Here is a 27025-nt window from a genome sequence, read left to right as displayed (position 1 = left end):
CACTGCACCTGCCCTCCCCTCCCTGGATCCCTCCAGCCAGTTCTGTTTTCCTGCCTCTTTATCCTGCCAGAGCAGGACAACAGCAGCACTGCAGGGTTGCTCAAGGGTAAGGGTCACTCAATGTGACCATTTCCTGTTGCTGGTACCAGTTTCAGTCTCCCACTTACCAGAATGTGGTCAGGCACAGCATACTTTGCTATCTTGGAAGCCACTATGGTTTTGAGCTCTTCTTTGATATGGTCTACATGAGCTGTCTGCTCCTTTAGCACTATGAAAGCAAAGGCACCTGGAAGACAAATGAGCAGAAGCCACAAACATCGTATTAGATACTGGAAAGATACTTGGTCTGGAAAGACCAAGGATGCTCATTTGTATGCCAAGGAAAGTTTCAAATCATTCCTATGCACAATCTGGAGAGTGACAAGAAAAACATTGATCTTTTTTACAAAAGCAAGTCAGACTGCAGCCCTCAAATGATGGCCCAGCCTTTTCTTGGCACCTGTGACTGATGTCAGTGACAATGACAAGTCAACATAAATTACCGAAGTGTTACTGTGATCAAAGGTGGGCCAATGTAAATCAGCTATTCCCATTCTGTTCAAAGGACATTTCTAAGCACAATCCTATAAAAGGAAGTTCTACCATATACACAAACAATGTATGAAAGCAGTTTAGGGAGTAACACCCAGGTTAGGAACATGTAGCTATTTTCATGGCTGTCTTTGTCTCTTGGGGCTGCAGTGCCAGTCAGCCTAAGGACAACTGCCCTCCTATTCAACTCCTAACATGCAGCCTGGGTTAGAATTTAAGGGAAATATATGCAGATATCATGTCAGGACTCTGCTTTTCACATACCTTCTCCTTTGATCTTATGTGGATATCCAACCACAGCTGTCTCAGGGACCTCAGGGTGATCAGCCTTCACAAAAAGTCAAGCAAAAACACACAAATCAGAACTGCTTCAAGCCCTACAGATTTTGTGCCAGTTGCTCTACAAACAAAACAACTTGCCATATCTTGCTCTCCCCTTGACAGATCCTGCTGAAAGCACAACAGGAAAGCTGGATGCCAACCTCCTGCTGCAGGGCCAGCTGGTGACCATGGCCACAGCCACATCTCAGGGAGTAACTCTGTACTGGCCCTGCTTTTATAACTACTCCTACATGCACTGCTAAGCCCACTGCACACCAAGCTGGATTTCCCTCCTTCTCTTTCTTTGTGCATGACTGTGGTCTCAAATGGCAACTGGCCACTGCCAAATCACAAGCAAAACCGGTCTTGCAGTGCTCAGTGGCCAGCAGAAGTAAAAAGTTAAGTTGCCAACATCACAGTCCACACTGGACTTGCATTTATACGTGCCCAAAGTACATCAGAAGGCAGAAAGAATCATATTTCTTCATTCCCTAACCCAAATGCATTTTTGTTACTATGCTACACAATAGTGATTACTTCTGTTGCACTACAGAGTTTAATTTAACATTCTTCTGCAGTAAGAAGCGCACAGGCCAGAAAAAAACATATATCTGCATCCCACACCCAAGAATGGATTATGTTACCTTAAATTAGATTAAAATATGAAAGTAAACATCATAGAGCAATCTAGGCATATAAATATATTTTCTTTTACACATGTATACACATACATAGATTGTGAGAGGAACTGTATCCTATAGCTGTGATCAGCAACTTGCACAGACAAAAAGAATTACTCACAGAGGATAAAGTAGGGATCCTGTGTTCCATGTGAACACAACTCAGGTTCATCAGATGTTACATTTAAGTGCCATTTGCAAACAAGGCACATAATATAGAAATAAATGCACAGGTCAAGTTTTAAATATAAACCCTCTGAGGACTTTTTGTTTTCAATTCCTAGAGATAATATTATTTTCTCTCAAAATGACAGGCTAGCTTTGCAGCTGACATAAACCAGTGTTGCTTTATGTTTAACATTGCTGAATTCTCAGGTATACTCAGGTAGTTCATAAGTAGAACCACGGGTTTAGGAATCAGAGGTCAGCAGAGGGGAAAGAAGAAATAGGAGAGACACTTATGAAGTGTCCACCAGCATCCAAGATGCCAACTGCATCACTGAGAGGAAACACAGCTCTGACAGCTCAGTTGCAGGGACTGCCCACAGTGTGGCTCCCCTCACTTGCTCATTTGTTGTCTCCTCAATAAGGGAGCTGTTTCCTCTTGCACCTTTGCTATTCATTGTGCATCAAGCTGTGTCTATGCAGGGGCAGAGGTTCAAATGCAAGAGACAAAACTGCTTTGAAAGGGTTACCCTACCCCACAGATATGCCCTGTCAAGGGACCTCCATCTGCTTGGAACTTACCATTGCATCTTCTATTTCTGCTGTCCCCAGCCTGTGTCCACTTATGTTAATGACATCATCCATGCGCCCTGTTATCTGGTAATAGCCTTTCTGGCTCCTGTAAGCACCATCCCCTGTGAAGTAGTAACCTGCAACGAAGACACAGGGATGATCAGCAGCAGCAAGTGTGCCATTTTTGGGCTCTGGTGCAGGACAGACCATGCTGTAGGATGGCAAGTTAGGGCAGGGTGCTTCAGGCAGCTCGCAGGCCTTCACAAGCTTGCAGCTGTGTGACCTGCCTCCCACCATTTCCCACTTCCCTCTGCCATCCCTGCCCTCCTCTGCTCTACCTGGGCTGTGCTGGCTCCTAATAAGCACCTGAATAGCACCAAGATGGTGAAGTTCAGGTCTCTGCCAAGACTGTAGGCAATCAGCAGCAACCAGTGGCTGTCATTCGACAGCCCAGCGACACAACCCAGCCGTGCTCAGCTGGATTTACAGGACCAAGAGGGGCTCTCTGATCTCTCTAGGCTTTGCATGGCTACATCTGCACAGCAGCTGTGTGCTCACACCTCTTGGTGCACACAGTACTAAGGGAAAACCACTTCAAATGCCATTTGCCATCATGCCACAGGCTACTGGTCAAGCTCAGAACTGCTGCTGGCAGCACACAGTGGAAAACTACAGCTGTTCAGCTGAAAGGGAGCAGCTCTGTTACATTTTGTACATGGGAACACTGCCAGTTTTTTTTTAATCACTTACACTAGGATGGATGAAAAGCCATTTTCCCTCCCAGCTAACGAAGATTCAGATCCCAGATAACAGTAACCATCTAGCACGTAAAAGTGGGAGAAACACTGCTAATCAGATTAGCTAAGAACTCCAAACCACCCCATGATAAGGATGGAGGGTCTAAAACATTTGATGGAAACTGGAAAAGGCCCAGGGTTTCCTGGAAACTCCAGGGTCACTGAGGAACATCTTGTAACACAGATTGTGTTGGCTCTTCACCAAGCCCATGTCTGGATCTGAACTGTTTCAGTGGCACATCTGAGAAGCAGCAGGCAGCTGCTGCTGTGAAATCTCAAGGTGGTTCTTGCCAGGATCCATTATTACCCTATTCGTGACTTTCAGTCATGTTTTCTGCCCTTCCAGATCAAGTAAACAACTATCTACTAAATATCAACAAGACATCAGATGCAAATGTAGTGAGTAATAAGAGACTATGTGATCATTCAGTTTCTTGCACCAGTTTCCCATTCTTATTATCCAGCTCATTTTGTACAATTTTCAGGATTGCCTGTCTAATTCTTGCCTACGCTGTAGCTTTCAAATCCCTTTCAGTTTCTTCTCCTGAGTGAAGACAGTTGTCTTGTTGAATGTCCTACCAAAAATGTTTCCCTGCCACTTCTAGTTATTTACCAGACAACTTGACCATATTTTAAAAAGGAAGGTTGTAACACAGGCTTAAGATTCAGTGATGCAGGAGGTATTTCCCATCCAATATGCCTTTTTCCAAGTGAGATACAAAGCTCCAGAGAAAAGGTACTTGGACTTCAAAGCTTTGGCATTAAGGTTTTCTAGAAAATACATCCCTTTTGACAGCTAGAAAGATCAACACTACCTAAAACCATCAGGGTATGCTTGCAACCTGTGACAAACACCCCAAGACACCACGGTACAGAAACAGCAGAAAGTACTGCTGAAAATATTCAGTGTGCTTATACTGCAGTGAAATTGCCTTCCCTTGGCACTTTCCTTACCTGGGTAGGCTTTGAAATAGGCATCAATAAAGCGCTGGTGATCTCCATGGATTGTTCTTGCCATGCCAGGCCATGGCTGGGCAATGCAGAGTGCACCCGACACATCATTGCCCTCTATAACCTCTCCCTGCAGGTTCAAGCACAGGAAGGATGAACAGGTGAACAAAAGAGGAATAATAAAGAGCATCTGTGTCATTGATCCAGCAAGAGTCACCCTATTGCTCACTGCAGACTGCCAGTGGAGGGTCACAAGTGGAGAAAATAAATGCAAACAACTCTTCTAGATACTTGCAATGCCCCGTTGGTAAATCTGTACAGACAACTGAGATATGCTCTCTCTATATATATATTTATATATAAATATAAATTGCTCATCTATTCTACCATTTTTAAGGAGAAACAAGTATCCTTCTGGATCCTGGTCCTTTGCCATCCAAACGGTGATTAAAGCAGAAACACACACCAGCTTCTCATTTGGGCACCCAGCACAGCTCCAACTCACATTTTCATCCATGAGCACAGGCACAATCCCAAAGAAAGGTCTCATAGCCATAGCTGGAACAATCTCAGCTTTCTCCTCTGAGGGCCGTGGGGCAATGCAGATGCCACCAGTTTCTGGAAGAAAAATGAAAAACAAAATATATGTAGTCCATCCACTGCTGGGTGAAAGCAAATTCCAGCTCTTCTTAGGTCAAGAAGAAAACAGTGAAGCCACCTTGCAAGAAAGTGCGACTGGCAAGAAGCACAGACATTTGAAAGCAGCACAGGTCTGGCATAGGCAGAACTCAGCAGCCCCACTTCCTACCCAGAAGTGATTTTACAGGGAAAGCATAAGCATGTCAGGGGATTTATCTCCCTCTAGCGTTTCTACAGCTGTCTAAGATTAGCAGGAAAAGCACTTCAGGAGCCTGAATTACTGTTATTATAGAGTATGAGATTAACCCACCCCTTACAGGCAGGTTGAACTTATCTTCTAGTCAAAATTGAACCTTTTAATCATCCTTCTTCATTCCTGCTGGGATGAACATTAAATCACTTAATGAGGTCTTTTCTATTCTAAATCTAATTCACAAACACAAGAGAGAAACAAAAACAAAGGAGAATAAGGCTTTTAAAAATACAGCTCTATAAATAAAGGTATGTTCTGCCACACGGAGAGTGCATTCCTCTATCAGCTTTGCTGAGCTTGTGAAAATTGAAACCGGGGTTGGAATGGCTGATTTTGACCCTGAATTTGCACCCAGCTCTGAAGAATGGCATCTGATGGCCTTAAGCTTTAGGTCTGTAGCAAATGGTTTCACATATGGCTTACACATAGAAGTATTTCCCATTTCATCGATGGGCATGCATTCACTTCATGTTTCTGTAAATTTTGAAAAGAGGAGCTTGAATTGCTCCAGGAAGAAGCACCCCAGACACCTGCTGTCCTCTGTTTGCACAGAAAAAACCTGCATCAGAACAGGGACCCTGACTGAACTGAAGGTTGCTTTTGCTAAGCCAGTACTCATCCTACACACAGCACTGAGAGCTGTGTTTCAACATGTTTGCCACATCCTACACATCCTGCAACCAGCCACACACCAGGTAGTAAAGTCTCACTCCTGAGGGAACTGCACGGTAGCAAGGGTGCCTTAAAAACTATTTGCATGGTGAAGACCTACTATAAACTGGTTTAGACATACCAATTTTAGCCACTGACAGATGACATCAAGCAAAACTTCTAGGCTCTACCCTGCCCTTATGAAGCCTTTCTATTCAGAAGCAGAGCTGGCAGAGAAAAGCTGTGTTTCCACATTACCTGTTGCCCACGTTGTCAACACAGTACAAACCCACCCAGACTTTGGGCAAGGACAGCAGAGTCTGAGCAGGGGATGGGTGCTTTGAACAAGGCATCCCTCTGCCATGGAGAGATCCCATCTGGCAGCAAAGTAGAGCAAGTGCTCCCTGCCACCACAGATAGATTGGAATGACTGCTTTGGGGGGAATCTGTTCCAGAAGCACCAGCCCAGTCTAAATCAATGCGAGACAATGCCAACAACAAAAGCTTCCAGAGCATATTCAGAGATGTCTTTCAAAACCAGCTTCTCTTCATGGCTGGGTTTTTTCTTTTTTGTGAAATCAGTGACAAAAGTGAAAATACCTAGTGTCTCTTCTGCATCACGAAGAACTACACCTAAAACTCAAACACAGCTTTGATTCTATTATTGTCAATCACAATCTGGTATCTTAACAGCAAGATCCATAGGAATTTTTCATCTGCACACACCTCACTATTAAAATTACTTCTCATAATTGCTCTCTCACTCATTTGCCTCATCCAAAGACTTCAAAGCAGATTCTTAAATCACCATTTGCTGATGCCTGCCAGGCTTTATTAGCTGGCAACAGGTTGCTGCTTCGGGGAGCAGTGTCCCATGGAGGACACTGCACACAGCAGCACAATTAACCAGCTATTCTGAAACTGTATAGGAAAGGTGACACTGCAGGACCACAGCCAGCATCCATCACACTGCTCCTGTGATCTCTTCCCACGCTCCTTTTACATTTAAATGGCATATATAATCTTTCCAAGATTAAATTGGCTTCCTCTTTATTAAAGCATCAACTGTAGAAAAAGATTGATTCCACTTTCTAATAAAATCAATGTCATGAATATTTATCATTAATTATGCTTCCAGGAGTTGGTAACTGTTTACCTACAAAACTATGCCTGGTTCAAGGCAAGACCAAGTATTCAGCACTAACAGACTGTCCAGTGAGTGTTTTTTAACCTCTCACCTGACAAAATTACAGAAGACATACAGTTTAATACAAGATCTAATGCTGTACTTTGGAGGAAATAGACAACACAGTGTGAACACTGCATGCACCAGTTAAACAAACCAAAAAGTGTTAGGGTAAAACTGGATTCTTCTCAATTACATCAATGTGCAGTAATCAACTGCTTCTCCACGGTGTTTTCTTTCAGAGCAGTGAGGAAGAAAGCATATAATGAGGAAAGACCTAGCCAGTCATCTTTCCTTCTGCTCAGCATGTAGGAACCCAAAAGATTTAAGAAATCAGTAGGTGAAGTAGATAGCAGTTAACATTTGTTACCATCTGAATTCTGAGGTGGTTTTTTTTCAAATCTGAAAATTAAAAAAGAAGAGCCTGCAGGTCTGATCTGGATTAAATGGAACTTGGTTGTGTGCCAGAAGAAAATTTATCACACTGAGATAGAGAGCCTGCTAGCAGGAATAAGGACAAAATCAGGAGCAGCTTGACTGGAAAGAGAATGAGTATGCTGCTCAGTGGTAGTTTAAGACTATTTTTCAGCAGAGGCAGAATGCCAGCAGCTGTGCTCCTGTCTCCATGGCAAACTGGATCTCACAACTTCAGAAGGACATATTGCATGACACCTCTAGCAACTTCTGAGTGCTGGTGCCCAGAAAAGAGAGGACTGAGTGCTGAGAAAGGAGCCAGGAAGGAGCTGCAGGGCTTCTTCAAGCAGAGGGCCCCACCAGGCAGTACAACCCCACTCTGGGTACAGCATGTGGCCTCTCCCTGCTGCTGGCCAGGGAGGCCAGGAGGAAGAAGCCAGCTCTGCTTCAACTGGACTGGAGACAGCCAGTCACTGTGTCCAGCAGCTTGTACACAGAAAAAAAACCTCAACTGATGCATACAGCTGGGTCAAGCATGTTGCCAATACACAAGTGCATCCCTTCTGAGGCATCAGAGCTTCAGGGCCAACGCAACTACAGAATATCAATTCAGTCATGGGAAAAGGTGCTCTTCAACAGCCCTGCTGGGTGATGGCCACTGTCCTCCAGCCACCCGATGGGCAGCCAGCAAGTTTCCACTCACTCCCTTCCAATCTGCCAGAGCAGTTGCACCAGGTCCCTTTGGCTACACAGCTTAGTTTTCCATGCTCCGCTGATCATTCCCAGACAGGAAAACAAAGCACACATAAGTATAGATTGTGGCTATGTGCTGACTATTGCCAACTTTGCCCAGAAATTCAGTCTCTGCCTCATATTTCTAGCAGCAATTGGCATTTTCCAGTACTCAAAATATCAAAGAACATTTAGAGGAAAACAAAAAACCCAACACTGCTATTGTTTTTACATGTTGTAAAAGACATTCTGCACATAACATTGCTGTTATGTGCAGAAACTCCCCAGTGACTTTCAAAAGCTTATCCAAAACTCCCCAGTGACTTTCAAAAGCTTATCCAAATGCCAGGAGGGTTTTTTTGACAGACTTGTTGGATAAAATTGAAATGTGTTAGTCCCTCTCTCCCCACCACCAACCTGTCAATGGTCAGGGTCCCCTGTGCCCCCCAAGGCTGCCTCTTACCTGTCTGCCACCACGTGTCCACAAGGGTACAGCGCCCTTCTCCCACCACCTGGTAGAACCACTGCCAAGCTTCCTTGTTGATGGGCTCTCCGACTAGATCAAAACAAGAAAGAAAAAAACCTGAGACCTGGGAGACTGCAGGCAGTTCATTCTCCCTCTTGGTGCACAACAAGCTGAACACATGATCTCCAAGCTCATCACACTTTTCCTGGGATGCACAAAGGACTGCGATGCGCTCATGTAACTGAGGACTGACTTCTTCCAGAAGGACCAAAAGGCAAGCAATGAATATCATTGAAAGTAACTAATCTATGCAGGTCATGTAATAAGAACCTCCAGAACAGAAAATAATGCAGGAAAATGCTGCTTGGGTCACCTATGCCAGTAAAATTCAAAGTGATACCCTTTAACATTAGGTAAATCTTTTTAGCCAAGAATGTGATCCTGCAAAGTAATCTAGGAAACACGCAATCATACAAAAGTTCAATGGTCCCAAAATGTGATTTTGTTGCTTCTTCTGCTGAGAAAATATCTGAAAAGCCAGACACAGAGTCTGCTTTATCATCTTTTTTCTAACCACATCCCATGTGATCAGCTGAGCTCCTCTGTCATCTTCATTTCACCAGATAGAACCCTTTGTCTTTTTCAGATGAAGATTTCATGTCCCTTACCTGAACCCAAAACCTTCAAGGAAGATCTGTCATATTTCTTCACCCACTCTTCTCCATAATTCAGCAGCAGGCGTATCGCTGTAGGTGCTCCATAGAACTGATTAATTTTCAACCTTTGCACCACCTCCCAGTAACGACCTGCAAAATCACAAACCAGCTTTTTATCCTTCCAGAACTGACATACTGCTGCAAATGCTCAGCTGAAAGGTTAACAACCAAAGCTGGAGCTGTTACTACTGTGAATTCAAAGCAAAAGCAATGACAGCTTTTTTTCCTACCCTGGATTCACAGATGTTCCTGAGTGTTGTATACACATGATCCAAAGCAATGGAGCTTACCTCTCCTGAGCAGGCAGGTCACGCTGGACAGGTCTCTAAACCTCTTTCGCCACATCTAGCCAAACCTCTTCCCACCACTTCCTCACCTGGGTCAGGGTACACTGGAGTGCTTTCAAACAGGACAGAGGTGGCTCCATTGCAGAGTGGTCCATACACAACATAGCTGTGTCCTGTGATCCAGCCAATGTCGGCCACACAGCCAAAAACATCTCCTTGCTGGTAGTCAAAGACATACTGCAAAGATAAACGTAAGGCCAGCTGATTTCCTGATGGCAGGTGCTCAAAGGAAAGGTGCTGGACTGGGCATCCAGATGGGAGCAGGAGAGTGCATGGGGAAAGTGGAGCCACGGCCACATGAAGACCAGCCTGAGGTGAGGAAGCAAGTCAGAGGGACCAGTACCAGGGCTCCCAGTCTCCTGGCACATTTGCAAACATACAGGAAGCACAGCCGTATCAGCAGCTGCTCAGCTGGAACAACAAAGCTACAACCAAAGCTCAGAGCCTTAGATACCTAAGGTTGCCTCCTCCAGGTGGTCCACACAGTAGAGCTGATTCTGAGGCACGGGGAAACTGCAGACCACTGAGTCTCAGACCCTTCACCAATATCAACAGATTTCAATGAGAGATCCGGAGGAACTCATAGGTGCCCATAAAACACTTACTGAGAAATATTCTTAGCTGCTCAGCTTCTCTATATGAGTGCGTTGCTTTCCAGATGCTACCCTCTCCTTGCTCATCAAATTCAAGATGAAGATCTTGGAGAACTCTATCTTCTCTTGGATATGGCAAATGCTTCCCACTGTAAATCTAACTCCTCTACCATATGGTGAAGAGATCCTGACTCATAAGGAGTCAGGTTTATGGATCAGAACTAAAAAAACCCCATGAGTGTGTGACAAGAGCGTCACATGTGAGTGTGAAAAGACCACAGATATCACACAGGTCAGCTGATCCCTCTACCTAGAAAAGACAATTCTCACCTTACTTTTCCAAGTGCCTTTCCCTCTCATGCACTCTGCAGGTGGAGAAAATGCAGCAGGGTGCAGACCTACCTTGTGGACTAAGAAAGAGATGCTTTGGTGATTATGCTAGCACTTAGAAAAGCTGATGTAAAAAAATGTCCTTCGTGCAGAGAAGTCTGACACTTGAACATTCAAATCTTCTAAAAATTCAACCATGTCAGCCGAAAGAAAGAAAACCTTCACATGAATTGTGTGATTACAATCAGGGTGATACCACTAAAGGCAGATGGAGATCTTTCACCACAGTCCTCTTCTCATTTCACTGTTACCTTTTAATATGCAGACCTCAGACCAGAAGCTTCAAAAAGTAGTACCTTGACTCTTTCCATTTTCATGAGAAAGGAGGTTAAAATGTTTTCCCTAGATCACCCAGAAAAGCCGAACAGAAGTGCAACCACAAGAGGAGAAATAACAATTTTTGTTCTTCAGACAAGTACTATGTGAAGAGGCTGTTTTAAGAGTCCAGATCCTCCCTGAAATAAAAAAGTCCAGCATCCCAATGTAAAATACTACAATAATACCCACATTACCAATGCCAGTAAGATACTTTCCAGAATCTCCTCAGCTGCAAATTTTGGGCAGCCAACATTGACACATTTTAAATGCAAGAGCAGCACTGCCATTTCCTTGCTTTCATAATTCTATGTTCAGGTCCGCATAGTATCATATTCCTCAGAACAAATCCTGAAGATTAATTACACAGTTCAGATGTTTTCCAGCTTGTTTACAACCAATAAACCAACTGGGCAGCAAGCAGAGAACACAGTATTCCTCCCTGATCCAGGTCTCTCTTGTCAGCACTGCTAAAAGCTAAGTAAACCTTTCTCAGAGGAGGCAGCTGAGTTACCTTGTGTGTGAGAGCAGCATACAGCAGGTATCCAGCCTGGGTGTGAACAATTCCTTTGGGTTTCCCAGTGCTGCCTGAGGTGTACAGCATGAAGAGCATGTCTTCACTGTCCATGCTCTCTGGAGTGCAGACAGAATCTGCCTTGGTCATCTCCTAAGAAAGAAAGCGTGATAATAACAGAAAGACTGGTTATATGGAGCCAACCATCACTCCTTCTGTAAGCAAGGCAACAGTCCAGAGACAGGAGCCACCTTTGCTGATGCCCCTCACAAATGTCCATGGATATATCATAGCTTATATGGGCTCACCTTGTGGAAAGGTTCCTGTGGGTGCATAGCATCTAATTTCCACCACTACCTCTGCTGGGCAGAAAAGTCAAGGAGAAATGGCCAGATAAAGTAACATTTCTGGGCGGAAATAGTAAGTCATAGCTGCTTAGATATCAAGCCTTTGCAAGCTGCTGGTATAAATCCAAAATGTGACTGCAAACTCTTGACAGCAGCAGCAGCAAGGCTGACTGGGTACTGCTTTGTACCTTCCTTTTCCTCTAAAAACTGCAGTGCTACAGTCAAACTGGGTGGTCACCTCCCTTCCCTGGCCCCAGCAATGGATGGCTGTCCTGTCCATTTGATCCTCAAATTCTAATTTTTCTACCCAGAAGAAGAGTGCTTTACTGTCCTGCCTCTGTCACTCTCTTCATACTCCCCTGTTTGGCCATCTGGGTGAGATCCTCTCCTCACCCCCACAGTCAGAACCACAGGAGGGAAGAATGCAATGCCCTGCTAGGTCAGAGCCTCTCTCAAGCTCTGTACTGTCCTGATGAATAATTACTGCAAGAATTACTAGGTGGCTCATTGGAGGAATTTCTTGGCACTGCCTTTTTATGAGAATATGCTGTAAACACACTGTATTTACAAGTGAACATTACCATCAGTAGGTCCAGTTGTTTAAAAGTGTCTGACAAACAAAGCTTAATAAAATATCAAGAGTTCACAAAATGCAATTCTTAGTCTCTGAGTTACAGCCCTGCTGCTCATCTCAGGTATTTCTCGTGACATTTCAGCACTGGCAATTCAGGTTGACTTGTCAGTTTTTGAAACAAAGACGGAATCCTCATATGCTCCATTGCAACATGAGCTTAAATTTTGCAGTAAGCCATTGCACAAGAGCTGGAAAGTACAGCTGCTGTAAAGATCAGTAAGGACAGTTAACACCAGTAACTGTTTAATTCTTGTTTTGTTTCAGATCCCAAAACTGACAATGGGATGAGCTCAGCTCTTGGATCACTAAAGTACCTCAGGGTGTTTGCAAGGAAAATAATCAGAACGTCCTTTGTGGAGTAAGGAGTAAGACAGTTTCTGAGTAAACCTTGTCTTCTCTGTTTAACTTACACTAGTACTTCTTCCTATCTCACGTGACTAGCACAGAGACTCTTGAGCAATTATCTTGCCAGCAGATTAGTTTTTTCCAGGCATTATTAGCATGAGTAGTTCCTGTTTACTGCTGCCAGCAAACTGATAAAACTACTTCTGCATTAGGCTGGAATCCCATGTGTGCCAGCTAAACACATAAAAACAACTGCTGTTTTCTTCCCCAGGAAGCACAGGCTCTAAATATTCCTAAGCCATCACTATTCTCCACCATGGGACAACCACAACACTGTTCATGGCTGCAGGAAGCCTCTCTAGGAACTTCATTATTTCTGCACTGCCTTTCAGCAGTGTCCAGTCTGAGCGCACATGCAATCCATAACACAGTGTCTGAACACAGTAAAATAACAGCAGCCACGATGGTCTCCATGGCCTCTGGGTCTCAGGAAACACTCCTTAAATCTCAGCACTGTTTGCAAGACTTGTGAAATGGAGCAGCATAACCCCTACCCATGCTGAGATAAACCAGACATAGACTGAGCTGCTTCAACTCACAATCCTAGCAGACTGTAAATACAGGCAGTCCATTTGAGGATGAAGATCCAGATGCAGTAAGGAGCAGAACTCAGGTCCCAAAAGCACTTATGAAGAGAAAGATTATCCTAGCCAACACTCAGACCTAAAAGGAGTTATCCAAGAACAACATACCTCTTCAAGGGGAATATCACGGTCACCCATCTGGACTTTGTTATCTGTCCTCTGAGCCACAAACACATGTTTGATGCTTGGACAGTTCTTCACAGCTTCATCCACAGTTGCCTTCAGCTCTATGGTTCGGCCTCCCCTGACTCCCTGGTTGTATGTGATAACTGCTTTGCATCCAGCTAAAAAGAGAAAGAATTAGCAGACATGCCAGCCTGTCTTCCAGGCTAGTATGCACACCCAACTTTCATTACTTTGGGGGTGGTGCATAGGACATGTGTGACAAATAGAACTGCTGTCAGTCAAAACCAGTCAGTGTCACTGATGAAAACACTTTAAATCTGAGACACACAGAGATTAAGGGCAGCTGGGACCTCCATAGGTTATCCAGTCTATCTCCTCCACCTCAAGGCAGGATCTGCTTCAGCTAAACCACTCTGACAGCTATCCCTTCCACCTTCCTAAAATACTCCAATGGCATCTACTCTACCCTCTCCCCAGCAGTCCACTCCAATGCCTATCATGAATGTGAGGAAGTCTTTCCCAACATCCAGCCCAAGTGTCACTCACTGCAGTTTAAATCATTCATCCCTGTCTTGCAAAGCTGATACACAGAACAGCTTCTTGCCAGTTCCCTGTGTGAGGGATAACTAAAACATGTGCTTGTTCTCTGCAGATCAACTCCACTAAAAAGAAAAGAACATGAGAATTTCTGTAAAACTTATTCCCTCACACTAGCCACAAAGAAACTGAAGTGACTGCTAGGACATGAGCCACTGGCTATTTCCCTCTTCTGTTGCTATTTTTAGCATCACTTTTTACCTAATCACAATATACAAGTACTTTGGCACTGAGAACAGCTTTGTCTGCTGGTAGAAGGGCTCACAGAGCAGGGGCAGGCTGCCAGCACTTCCAGTACTATACATAAATACCAGGATCCCAATTGAGAATGCAGAATTAGTTCTGTCCAAGAGTATGAAAGAAGCACTGCAATTACACTGCGAAACAACAAATCAGGCCCTATCCCTAAGCTCTGGTTTTCCTTCCAGTTTCACTGCTGTCAAGCAATAACCCAGTGCACACTGAATGTTAAGCAATTTATTAAGTATTCTAAGGCCAGAGGACACTGCACGTGTCACTCAGGAAAAGGCTTCTCACTGCACTCTGCAGGGGAGAGTGAACTGCCCTGCTAGGTGAGAATGAACCAAGAAAACTCTTTCTGCCAAGACACCACAGGGCTGGGATATGCCTTGGAGCACTGAAACAGAGGCATTTGTTCCCCAGTCTGCATCTACTCACAGTCCATGATTCTCCCAGCCAAGGACTCAGCGCTGAATCCAGCGAAGACCACGGTGTGAACAGCACCGATCCTGGCACAAGCCAGCATGGCTGCCACTGACAAGGGGGACACAGACATATAAATGGCCACCCTGTCCCCTTTCTGGATCCCGTATTTCTTCAGGGTGTTGGCAAGGCGGCAAGTCAGATCCTGAAGTTCCCTGTGGCACAGAAGGAATGTTGTCACGTGACTGCACAAGCTGATTTACACGGGTGAGCAAAGAAAAGATGAACTTGGGCAGTGTGAGGCTTCATGATCACCTCTGCACCTCATCTCAGCAGTACAGGGCATCTTAAAGAAGGATGGCATGCTGCTAGCCAGACTGCTCCTGCCATTGTGGAGAGTAGAAGAAAGGGCAGAGTGGTACTTGCTGCAGAAGGACGGGAGAGAGAGCTGCAGGCACTGTCCAGAGCTGCCGGGCTGTAATGTGGCCACAGCAGCCAGTAAGCCAGGTGCTGTCATGCTGCCTCCAGAAATCAGGGTTCACTTCAGTCACTCCTGATGCCTTTTTTACCCATGAGGCTCAGTCAGAAGCCACTGGGAACACAAGTGGGATAAACACAAGATGAAATGGAAGTGTTGTCCAAAGACTCGTTGCACTGTTTAAGTTGGGCAACAGCTGGAAGTGCTCCACTACCAGGAGCTTCTCTTTAAATTGCAAGGGTAAGCAACACATTTGCATGCACAAGGAAAGAAAGGAGAAGTCTGGAGGCACTTGTATGAGGGACAGATTTTACAGCTGGATCACCTGCACCCAACAGCATTTCAGAGCACAAGTACTGCTGCCACTCTCGCACAGAGAAATTCAGGAACACCAAGAACAGGAACAAGGTCTCTTTTCATAGGACTCTGCTATGACATGGTGACAATCGCAAAAACGTTCCTCTAAGGAAAGAAAAAACACTTTGTGGGCAAGGGCTTGCACATTCCCTTATTCTGATTCCTGCACAGGGGATAACACAATCACAGGTACACCTGAGACCAAGATGCTCCCATGGACTGAACAGCTCTGTATGCCTGCATTGGAAGGGCCTTGGGAACAAGGGATATTGTGCCAGGTGAGGAGTGGTCTCATGCCAAGGGAGGAGGTGCAGAACAGGGTGCTGACAAGGGGCAGCAGAGCACTCCTTGTGGTGCCAATCACAATCAGAGGAGCAGACTGGCAGAATCTGCCAGGAATTGTCCTTTCACAGGTTCACAAACTCTGTGAGTACCAAGGCCCAGAGAAGAGAGACATCTACTCTCCAGCATGTTCATCACAAACCTGCCACCTGCGAACCCTTAGGGGTTGCAAGCTACACCACCAGGGACCCCCATAACTTTTAACAATGAAATTAATTTTGGTGAGTTGCATTCCCTAATAAGCTGTAAAGCATGAATCCTTAAGTATCCTCTTGTCCCAGAACTGGTAACAGCTGCAAAAAAACCTCCAATTTTCAACTGGTGGCTAAGCTGCAAATAAAATGAAAAGTTGTTTCTGGTTCATCAAAAATTATTTTGTTCCTTTTTTAAACCACTGCAAGTTGGAAATAAAAGCTGAAGTGCTCTGCTTTGGAAATATCAAAACTATGGGCTGAGAATATGTAATTTTTGGAGTGTCCACCCCTTAACTTGTCTTAAACCAAGACAGAAGACAAGGAAAATGAGACAAATCCAAGGCACAGCACTTCATATTATTTATTCTAAGACTATTCCTGTAGCATCAAGTAAATAGTCCATTTCTGATCTTGGAGAGGTGGCCAGACATGTTCAGTGCCTGTTCTCTGGCAGTAGCTGGTAACAGCTACCACCGCAGAGTGACCACAAGCCTGCAGAAAGCAGGGATGGAGTAGCTGCACCCCAGACTGAATTCTCCCTAATCCCTTACAGTGGAAGATCAGCCTGAACTCTAAAGCACAACATTGAAGACCTCTTCCCAAGCCCCTCATGACCATGGAAGTGCACAGTCAGTTAGATTTATTATTTTGCTTTTACTGAGTTCATGAGCAATAATGAATTCCCATCCAACCACTGGTTTGGTGCCTTGTCCTAAAAGGCCACATTTTCTGGTCTGGAATTTACCTGATGCTGCATTAAAGAAAAATTTCAATGTGGATAAATAACAAAGAGGCAAAACAAAATCTGCTCAGCTACAAAGCACATGAAGGGAAACAAGCCCCAGAGAGACAGCTGTGAGAAAGTAAAATGAAAACTTCTTATCTGCAATGGAAAATACTCAAGTGCTTTCTGAGCTGTAGCCTCTTTCTCATATACAGAAATCCCAGAGTATCTCTGGCTAAGGGGTGTTTTCTGAGCAGCTCCATGATTCCTCTTGTTCCTTTTGCTTATTCAGGACTTGGTGATCACAATGGCAGAAGCTCTCATTGTTTTTTATGATTAACCCCAATTTGACATTTGCTTAATGAGCATGTGTAAGTAAGGTGATAGACAACATGGATCAGTCTTTACCCATGGATCTATTTGCCTCTTCTTTGTATGCTGAAATGCTGGGATAGAAAGGCCTTGGAGGTCCCTCGGAGCTGCAGCACATGGAGGAATGGACACAAAGGCAAGGAAAAGGTGAAGCCAAGAACTCCAATAAAGACATCCACAAATCCCTGAGCATCAAGTATGTCTTTTGGCTCCTGTGGCAGCAAGTCAGGCTTGCTCTCCAGTTCAAGAAAGCAAGTTAGCAGAAACACTCTGTCAGGAATCCTTCCCTTGACTCCTTCAAGCACATTTTTTATCTAACAGGCAGGCAGTTGGTACAGGCCAGCAGCGTGTTACACACTGTCAGTCCTCAACCCAGACACATCCTGGGGAAGAATGAGCACTGTGCAGAGCCACTGCACCTAAACAAACTGAGCAGGAGGAGACCACAGCCATCATCACCCTCCTCATCTGCTACTACTGCCAAGCTTGGCATTGTAGCTTCTCCATCACACAAGGTCAGAAGAGCCAAGAGTAACTGAAACGCTCAAACCCAGCAGTGTCCCACCCCTGACACAGAGGCAATGGCATGGAATGCTGGACAGGAGGTGTATTGGTAGCAGGGCACATCCACCTGCTGCCTGCATTCCCAAGGATTTCAGTGCAGCCACTCAGAGCAGGGCACTGCACTCAGCAGAGGGAGACAGGAATAACCAGCAGAGAGGAACAAAGCCATGGGGCACACAGAGCACTCAGCTCCCTCTGTGCAAGCAGGGCAGACAGCAGGAGGATCTCAGCAGAGCCACTGCAGGAGAAGGAAATGTGCTGAAAGCCAAGGGAAGTGCCCAGCCCCTCCTGACAGAGACAGATGAGAAACTGAGAAACCACAGAGTCAGTTCATAGCACAACAGTCTGAGGATCCTCTGCAAAAGCAAATTGTAAGAGCTGAGAGCAAATAAGAGAACAAATTGGACAGGAAAACACTGCTCCGGTGGGTAAAGTGCCAGAGCAGAGAGGAGCAACGGGGAAGCAGCAACCAGAAGGGGAGACCATTTGCTAAGGAGAAAGTGCAATAGATCTAGTCTGTGCATTTAGAACAAAGCAAGCCAGGAAGATGGCAGAGGCATTAATGAACACAGACAAAGGACCAGAAAGAGACATGTGGACCTGCTGCTGGACAAATGTGAGTATCAGTGGTAACCACCAGGACCTATTCCTTTCTGTATGATTTAGGATTTGAGTAAGAAGATTAGAGTGTTAAGGGCTAAAACTAATAATTAACTCTTGTGTCTCTCTCTATAAGGTGTGCTTCCATTTTGTCCATAGATAAGGCTTTGAGCCTGTTGTCTTCCTGACTCATCACTCGCAATACAAACATCTCCTCAGCTACCACAGCATCACTTCTAAGCACAAGACCTACAAGGCTGAATCTGACATCATTCCTCTCCCTGTCCTTACATCTCTGTTCAGGAACTGACAGACCATACTTCTCCCAGATCCCTCCCCAGATACAGCTTCCAGAGCCCATTGACCAGTGCAGTGTCTGGAACAACTTCTGTAAAACCCATCAGCGCCACATGGCACTTCTCTGACGCACTTCAGGGATGCTTTGCAGAAACAGCCTTCCAGTAAGTCTGATGTTACCTTTTGCCACAGCAAGACTGCGTACAGCTTTCTAAACAAAGGAAGACAGCTCCTTCTACATTAAAAAAAACTGCACCACGACTTTCTTTGGGAAGCAGCCTTTTGCAAAATTATTCTAGACTTTTTCTTAATACATTCAATGCCATATACAGGCTTTGACAGTACCTGGTTTAGAGCCTTAGCCCAAGCCATGTTCTCTGCTGTCATGGCACAAAAGCTGGGCTGAGTATTTCTTGCAGCCATCAGTTTATTTCCTGGAACCATAGTTCAGATTAGGCCGAAACTGTTTGAAAATTCAGGTCAAGTGTCCAAACTGGGCATTAGAGAAAAACTGACTAGCCTTCCTGCAGACTTCCTGAACCCAAGACACGGGAAACCCCTTGTAACCTTTTTTAAGTGAGAAAGTGAAAAATCCATGAGCTGTCTTGGATGGGGAAAGCTGCAAGCCTGAGCAAGATATACTTGCAACCTCAACTTACAAAGGCAGCTCTGGAAAAGAGTTTTGCTGCCAATGGTAAGTACCATCATGGCTTCCAGCCACAGTCTTCACTGTGATCTCTAATACAATTTCACCTATTTTAGCTCAGGATGAGGAATCCATTGGCTTTTTAAAGGCATAGCTGTCATGTTGCTCATGATGTCTACTCTCCCACCTACCTAGGACCCTGATTTCTGGTCCTTTAGCTTCCCTCTCTCCCTACTTTGTCTTTTGCATTTTGAATTTTCCCTCTGGCAGCAATGTTTTCTGCACCAAAGTGATCACCCTTCTTTTGAGACCTGGAACCCTTTTGAAAAACAGGTTAGCTAAGGCATTCTGAGGCCAACTTCCCGTAGCTCCCACTGACAACAGCCATGAGATTTTGCAGATCCACTGAGTCACAGGTGGATAAACTGTAGAGACCATGGTAAACCAGAGAACACCAGAGAGAATAAATAACTCCATGTCAGACAGGGGAAGGGCTGGCATAACTTTAGCTTCTGTCTTCAACACCTCCTGTCGTTGAGCTTACAGAGGCTGCAACCCAACAGCTCCGGCCACCAACTCCACCTGCTTTTATAAGGCACAGCTCCTTTAAAAACCCAGGCTTAGCAATGCACTGGGGAATTCCTCAGCAAGGTTTCAAAGGCCCTGAGCCGTGACAATATCCACAGAGCAGGACAAAACACTCCTGGTTTGGTTGGACCCTTCTGACAATAAATTCAGTTGTCAGATCACAGCACCACAGAGCTGCTAAGCCACTGCCTTACCAATGAGCTTTTGGTGGCTTAGCCTCTGGAAAGCCAGAGAGCCTCTTGATAACTGATTTGCATGACCTGTCCCCACTTTGCTGACTGCAGCCACCAAAGCCTAAGAGGGTTGTATCCCCTGTTGTTACAAAACAGTAAAAAAACAAGTCTCTTGCCTTCCCATTCAAAACCAGAGATAATATGAAACTCAGCTAAATTTCTACTTGATAGAAATGAAACCCACAGGGAAGAAAAAGCAAGAATGGCCAGTGAACTTTTTTTTTCTGAAAGGCTGAATTGCATCAGCTAGAGAGACAGGACAAAACTCAGCAGTGAAAAAAGATCATCACAATTGAGCTTGTAAGGGAAGCCATCATCTCCTGGTGCAAAAACAAAATGTTTCACCTATGGCTTTGGGTATCTTTGCCCAACAGCAGATGTTTGGATTCTTCCCCTAGCACACAGCACTTGAACTCTGCTGCACAAACACAACCCACCTTGCTGACAAGTGTGCAGAGGGATGGGTGACGGCTGGCTGACGGCACAGCCCACCAGCCCACCAGCTCTTTGCCCACAGCAGAGGCAAATTGAGGCTTTTATTTCTGCCAAGGATGAGCTAGCTGGGATAGCACTTTCCAGTGCAGCTGTGTTTCCTGCCAGTGCATGGAGGACATCCCACTGATGACGGTTTTTCCCCTTCCTCAGGGAGGAGAAAGCCTGTTCCAGCCCTTTTCCTGCACATTCACCTTCTTCCTTTGCAGGCTGCAATGGGAACAAGGCCAGCACTCAGCTGTTTTCTTGTCACTCACAACTCCCCAGAGGAGAAGGCAGAGGACCAAGCCAGCAGCTGCATCTTTCCTTGTGTTGCCCAGGGCTTATCTCTGAGGAGAAGCAGCTCACAGCAGCAAGCTTTGCAGAGTAGATAATGCAGAAAACTGGAGCCTAGCAATGTTGCACATAAGCCTTGGACAGCTCTCTCCCAGCTGAATCCGTGACCTCACTCAAAGTTGGTCCATAAGGCAGGGCCCAAATTAAAGTCTTTGTTTTCCTACAGTGCTAAGTCCTTACTCTAAGGCCACTGTCCCATTAACAGGGCATCCAGATGCTAAGGAAAGGGGCATCTCTGTTCTGCCAAGACATGTCCAGCATCCCTCTCATTCCCCCTTTACGCTGAGGCTGTATGTGCTACAGAAGGATCACCAAGGACTACCAGCATCCCAGCTCCTGGGCCACTTCCTTCTCTGATTTGCTTTCCCTCACAAAATTTCTAGTTCAAATAAGGCACTACTGCAAAAGGTTTTCAACTAAGCTCTGTCTCAAAGAGAAGTCAATGCCAACACACTGTAGGAAAAGCTTCCTGACCCATTTAAAACCTGAAAAAAATGCAGCCCAAAGACCACAGAAAAGGCAAAATACTCCGAGAGTATTGCTGTTTTCAACAAAGCTATTCCTGCCTTAATGAGATAAGCAGAGAACCAAGTGACCTGTTTTACCACGTGGTAAGACCAAAGTCTCTTGAGAAACTCAAATGCAATCACATCTAACCCATAGTATCAGGCAGAAACAGAAACATGGCTCTCAAATACAGGCAGAAGTTTGAAAATAGAGATTGCCAATACATCTCTCACTTGGATGTTCTCCTTTCTGGTACCAGTTACTGTATCTCTGTAAGGCTGCACAAAGAAGGGTTCAGTTTTCAGATCTGGGTTACTTGTCTTCATGTCACAGCAATCACAATTCCACAGGCTGAAAATATACTTTCTTCCAAATGAGCTTGGGCATGGCCAGGAAAAAAAAACAGTCCTGTTGCTGTTCAGAAAGGCCTGTCCCTTATCTCCAGAGATTGCAGATAAGATGTTTTGAGTATCTGCAGCAGCTCAGTACATTTCAAGTAGCAGCCTAAGGGGGAGGTTAGAGTTGCCTTGAATGAGGCTGTGCTGTCTGTTGGGCTGCTTCTCTTATCATGTTGATCTGAGCACAATTGTCACCTCTTTCTTACCCCTTGTTTCATGCCTGAGGTATAGAGAGAGAGGTAAAAGTGCACAAACCTGGGAGAAAAACATAACATACATAAACTCTGGGAAAAACCTTTGGTTTCATCTCCATGTTTACCACCAGAATGGCAAAATGCAAAAGTATTTAGCCAAGCTACCCAGCTCATTACAACATATTTATATCATAAATAAGGCCTAAACACCCTGCCAAATAACAATACCAAGATAAAAACCAATGCACTCCTTTCACAGATTTATATCAGACAGTGTTTATTTCTGTTGCATGGAGCACTAACCTCTCAAAGTTATTTCTACACCTACTCCTCCCTGCTGACCACTTTCCTCACTTGAATGAATAATGTTTCCAGGAGCTTTCATAAATTTTGGAGATTAATCAGACCACTAGAACATTTTCAGACCCAAGGAGCTCTAGGAATCCCAACAAGTTCCAGAAAACATTCTGTAAAGGTCTGATGCTAGGGACATTCTTCATCTCCTCTGCTTTCTGATCTAGCAGAACAAACATCTGGCTCCCTGAGATTCAGCAGCTCAAAGATTTGGCTCCCTAAAACATGGACTGAGGAACATACAAGTCTGGGAAACATTTAAATCTCATTAGAGACTGAGATGATGTAAAAGGCAGGACTGTCTCCTAAACGAGGGCGCATAGCAAGGAGAAGAGAAATATGCTTAAACCTGCCATATTCTAACAAATCCTGCAATCTATAGCATCAATTACAAGTAAGTGTGCATCAGAGCAGCCTCAAGGTTGCTCTGAACTGCAGTGAGGACGGGAAGAGAAACATGGAGAGCTTAAAATCCCCTCCAGCCAGGGCGCAGTATCAAGCAGTTTACCATCAACACAAGATGTCTGCACCAAGACATTTGCTATTCCTCTGAAACCAGAAGCTACTCACAGAAATTTTCCCCTGTGTATCTCCGGCAAGCAAAAAGGAAACTGTCAGGTGAAAAAATCCCATTTCCTGCGTCCCCCACGCTGCCAGGCATAGTGAGAAGGTGCCATACCTGTATGTGACATGCACTGCAGTGCCAGGTTCATCTCTCTCCCAAATCAAAGCCACTCTGTTTGGAGACTTTTCGACGTGCTGATCCAAGCAATTTACTGTAAAAAAACCCAAAGGTTTAAACAAAGCCTGAACATACGAAAGGTGCTTTGTAAACCTAGCTTGGTCAAGTGCAACACCAAGCAAGTGCGAGATGAAACATCAGTTTTTGGGTTGCTAGACACACACTAATGTATAATAAAGGAACTGAGAGCATTTGCAGCTCCAGTAAAGCTATACAACAAATTCTACACTTCATTGGCACAGTGGCCTTAGAGATGGATACCCATGAGAGGCCATGGCAAATTCAGATATGGGCTGAATTCATGGCTCAATTCAGCCATTTAGTTCCACTGGCTAAACTTAAGCCAGCCCAAATCCTTCCCCTGCTCCCCGCAGCACAAAGGCAAGGCACCCTTTTGATTTTTTTGCTCCCCAGAGCAGCATTTCACTACAGAACTCAGACAGTCTTCCCCAGCTGGCATATTTAGACCTGCACCGTTTGGATTTTCTAATTAAAGATCATGTGAAACATTTTTGTTCCAGGGTATAACAAAGAGCTGAACCTCAGCTAACTGAAAATGTCTAAAACTGTAGTATCTATGGTGAACTCAAAGTTCAGACATCTACAAGTTATCAGACCCATGGGAAAGCTTAGCGTGTCTGAGGCTGTGTATTCCACCTCCTAAAATTTAAAGGTATAAAATTCCCTTTTAAAGGTGCATTTCTCCCCCTCATCATCTTGAAGTGAAGAATTTAGGGAGAGCACCCAATCTGAAGAAATTTATAGAATCCAGAAAAGAAACTTGCCTGCATGTCCAGTAGCAACTTGCTTGATAGTCAGAGAACATCCTTGTTAAGTATTAATTCCAAGCCTATATGACACTTACTTATTGCATTGTAATCTTTCAAAGGCAGTTACTTTCTTTCAATAGGCAACTAGTTAGGGACACTGCTTTATAACTCAGAGAAAACCTTTTTAAAAATTGCTGGATTTCAAATCATATTTCCTGGAAATATTAATACTGATGGAAAAGGATTTCATTTTTCCAGATATATTAAAAAAAGCTGTGTGCTGTAGTAGCTTTTGCTGTCCTGTGATCACACCATCACACCACCACAGGGGGTGGGAATGAGCCTCTAAAGGTGCACAGAGAAATAAATTCCTCAGAATTTAACACATTTCACTGCAAGACCAAGTGTTAGTCTCAAAAATTTGAAAAAGTGCTCTTCAGCTGTTTAATGCCTTTTATTTTCAATGCAAAACCCTGCAGCAGTACTATAAAAATAAGACAAAGCCATTTCTTAAGCCATCCTAATATGATACAAGAGGACAAATCCCTAGTGGGGAATTTTTTAAGCAGTTATACACTGGTTTCCTCTACCTGTGTTCATTGCTGTGGCTTGGTCCACAACAAGTAGCAACTCCCACCTCCAAGCTCCTCGCAGCTACACCCTCACATACTGTGCCAGGCTACAGTGAATCACAAAATGGCATTCATTGCCCAAACAACTTTTTTTACTCATGAGCAGCCACACCGGCCTTCAGAGGGAATTTCTGCTGCAGAAAGCCCTGGCTGAGCCAAGGGGGAGCTTTAGCTCTGTAAGAACCAGCAGGTGAACCAGAGCCAAGTTCTATTATTTCCTTCCTGATCTTAGGCTTACATGAGCCTTTTGCTCATTTTACAAAATAGAATTTAGTGACCTTCCCCTTAGTACTACACCCTAGTGGTTTCTCCATACGTTTTCTTGCTTCCTTGACTGCTCAGAAACAATTAATCTCAGTAAGACAAGTTCCTGAGAATGTGTCCTGGTGGGAAATGCAGTAGTTTGCCATGTTATTCTCCTGGCCAGGAGGTACAGTGCAAGAAATCCAGAAGCCCTGAAGCTCACAGGTCCCCAAAATCCTACTGCAAGGGCCCCCAAGCAAAGAGCATCAGATGACTCAGTTGCTCATGGCTCAGCTGTGCTGCAAGATGTGCACACAGGATGTTCTGGATCAGGGACCTGAACTGTTGCCATGTTTCTGCACAGACAGTGTTCAAATCAAGAGGTGAAAGGACAAAATCGAGTCTCCTAACAGAAAAACAGCCACTTGGCTGTGGCAAACTATTGCTTTCATCATGCTTGAAAAGAAAACTAGCAACAGTAAACCTGTTTAATTCTGTGCATCTGTTTCAAAGGCCTATGATTTCTTTTTATGTATGCAAAAAAAGCTAAGTGGCATTTTCTGTCTGCTGAGGAACCAGACCCAAGGCCAAGCAATATCTGGATATCAAAGATCTGACATGGGATCCAGAAGAAAATGTTGATCCCACTCTACAGAGGAAAGAGATAGATCCCTGATAGGCTGTGCTCAGACAAGATCTTCCTTTCAACAGGAATTAATGAAAACAAAACTCTGGCTAAAATCCTCTGATTGCTGGGTGCTGGGCACAGGGCTGTACACACATCTCCATAAAGTTGGGATCCACTGCTGGGCATTATCCCCTGGGAAGAGACACTCTCTTATGCTCTCTGGAAGACCCGAGGAGGGTTTCCTCTTTTGGCTGTCAAAAAAAAAGTGGCCAGAGATGTTACAGTTACTGCACTACTGAACCGGTGTCCTCCCCGAGGAACAGGAAATGAAGGTCAGAAATGTTCATCCCTGTTAAAAGACATCACCACTGAGTGGTACTCTGGATGGGGCTGGGGCTCACTCCCACCGGATGAAGCACAGCCGCAGCACACAAGAGCCTTCAGGGCAGACATGGCATGGACAAAACTCAAAGGCAGTCAGGGCACCCACGGCAAAATTTACTCGTTTCATGTTGAGTGGTGAAATTGGATGAAAATACCAAGATCCTCGTTTAAAAGGAAAAAAAAAAAAAAAAAAAAAAAATCCCTGCCATAAAAGCCTGGGACCGTTCCCCACCTGAACCACCACGGGGCCGGGCAGCACCCGGCAAAGCCCAGATTTGGCATCCCATCCCGGAGCCCATCTCCGCAGGCCGAAGGGCGGCCGCCCGCGAGGCAGCGGCCGGGAAAGAGGCTTAGCCAGGGTCATCCCAGTTTCGGATTTTCACCCCGTTTCCAGCATTTCGCAATTCCTGGCTTGTTTTCTCCCAGCGCCGCCCAACCGAAATCCTCGTTTTCACCCCCAAAGATGGGCGATGGAGAAACTTCGCCCCGCGGGTCGCCTCCCGTCCAGCCCGGTGGCAGCCGCGGGCGGCCCGGCCGGGGCGCGGGGGATGCGCGGCCGGGACCCCTTACCCGAGACGTTGAGGCGGCCGCCGAGGAACCAGCGGGCGGGACCAGCGGGCGCTTCGGGCTGGCAGGCCGTGTGGAAGGGACTGTCCCAGCGCAGCCACCCCCGCGCCACGTCTGCCCAGAACCCGGTGGGGTCGCGGGCCGCCCGCTCTTGCCAGGCCCGGTACTCGCCGGGCGGCAGCGCCCCGGGGGCGCCCGGCTGGCTGCAGCAGCTCCGGGCCGCCGCCGGGACCCGGCCCGGGGGGCGCGGGCGGCTGAGGGCGCGCAGAGTCCGCGCACGGGCGGCCGCCAGCGCCATAGGGACACAGCCCTTCCCCGCTGTCCCCGCCGCGCCCGCCCGGACCGGGAGAACGAAAGGGAGCGAACGAGCGAGCGAGATAAAGACCGCCTGCGGGGAGGGGCTGCCCCGGCGGGGCGGCTCCGGGAGCGCCGCACCTCGCACACCCCGCAACCCCGGGAGCACCCTGCGTCCAAGGACACCCCGCACCCCTGGGAGCACCCCGCACCCAGGGACACCCCGCACCCCTGGGAGCACCCCGCACCCAGGGACACCCTGCACCCCCCTAAGAGCACCCCGAGAGATACGCCTGCACCTGGAGAGAGAGACCCAGCACTTTCCCCTATGGGGATATCACCTGCACGGATGTGCGGGCCGGGGTGCGCCCCTGTTCACATCCTCACCACCACAACAGGGGTGCCCAGGTACAGCCAGGCCCTTTAACATAAAAAGCAG

General features: G+C 45.8%; 1 protein-coding gene across 3 annotated transcripts in view; it reads right to left on the bottom strand.

Moving 5' to 3' along the window:
- The window catches only part of ACSS1 (acyl-CoA synthetase short chain family member 1), a 30964-nt gene extending 4374 nt beyond the window's left edge, over positions 1-26590 (bottom strand). For 2 of the 3 annotated variants that reach the window (XM_053973452.1, XM_053973453.1), the window contains exons 1-13: positions 25958-26049; positions 23006-23102; positions 14666-14865; positions 13373-13548; positions 11295-11447; positions 9512-9659; positions 9088-9225; positions 8417-8509; positions 4584-4696; positions 4082-4208; positions 2340-2467; positions 856-919; positions 168-286 (exon numbers count right to left, since the gene is read on the bottom strand). In XM_053973452.1, coding sequence (XP_053829427.1) covers positions 168-286; positions 856-919; positions 2340-2467; positions 4082-4208; positions 4584-4696; positions 8417-8509; positions 9088-9225; positions 9512-9659; positions 11295-11447; positions 13373-13548; positions 14666-14865; positions 23006-23102; positions 25958-26024 — 1623 coding nt within the window. In that variant the 5' untranslated portion in view covers positions 26025-26049. Of the gene's footprint in view, positions 1-167; positions 287-855; positions 920-2339; positions 2468-4081; positions 4209-4583; positions 4697-8416; positions 8510-9087; positions 9226-9511; positions 9660-11294; positions 11448-13372; positions 13549-14665; positions 14866-23005; positions 23103-25957; positions 26050-26295 lie in introns of those variants that run through there. The other variant, XM_053973450.1, reaches the window with a different exon arrangement.
- Positions 26591-27025: the final 435 nt, after the last annotated feature.

This window comes from Vidua macroura, chromosome 3 (genome assembly GCF_024509145.1).
Source record: "Vidua macroura isolate BioBank_ID:100142 chromosome 3, ASM2450914v1, whole genome shotgun sequence".
In the NCBI taxonomy this organism is placed as follows: Eukaryota; Metazoa; Chordata; class Aves; order Passeriformes; family Viduidae; genus Vidua; species Vidua macroura.
Note: the sequence above shows the minus strand (reverse complement) of the source record. Positions and strands in the feature narration are given on the sequence as shown.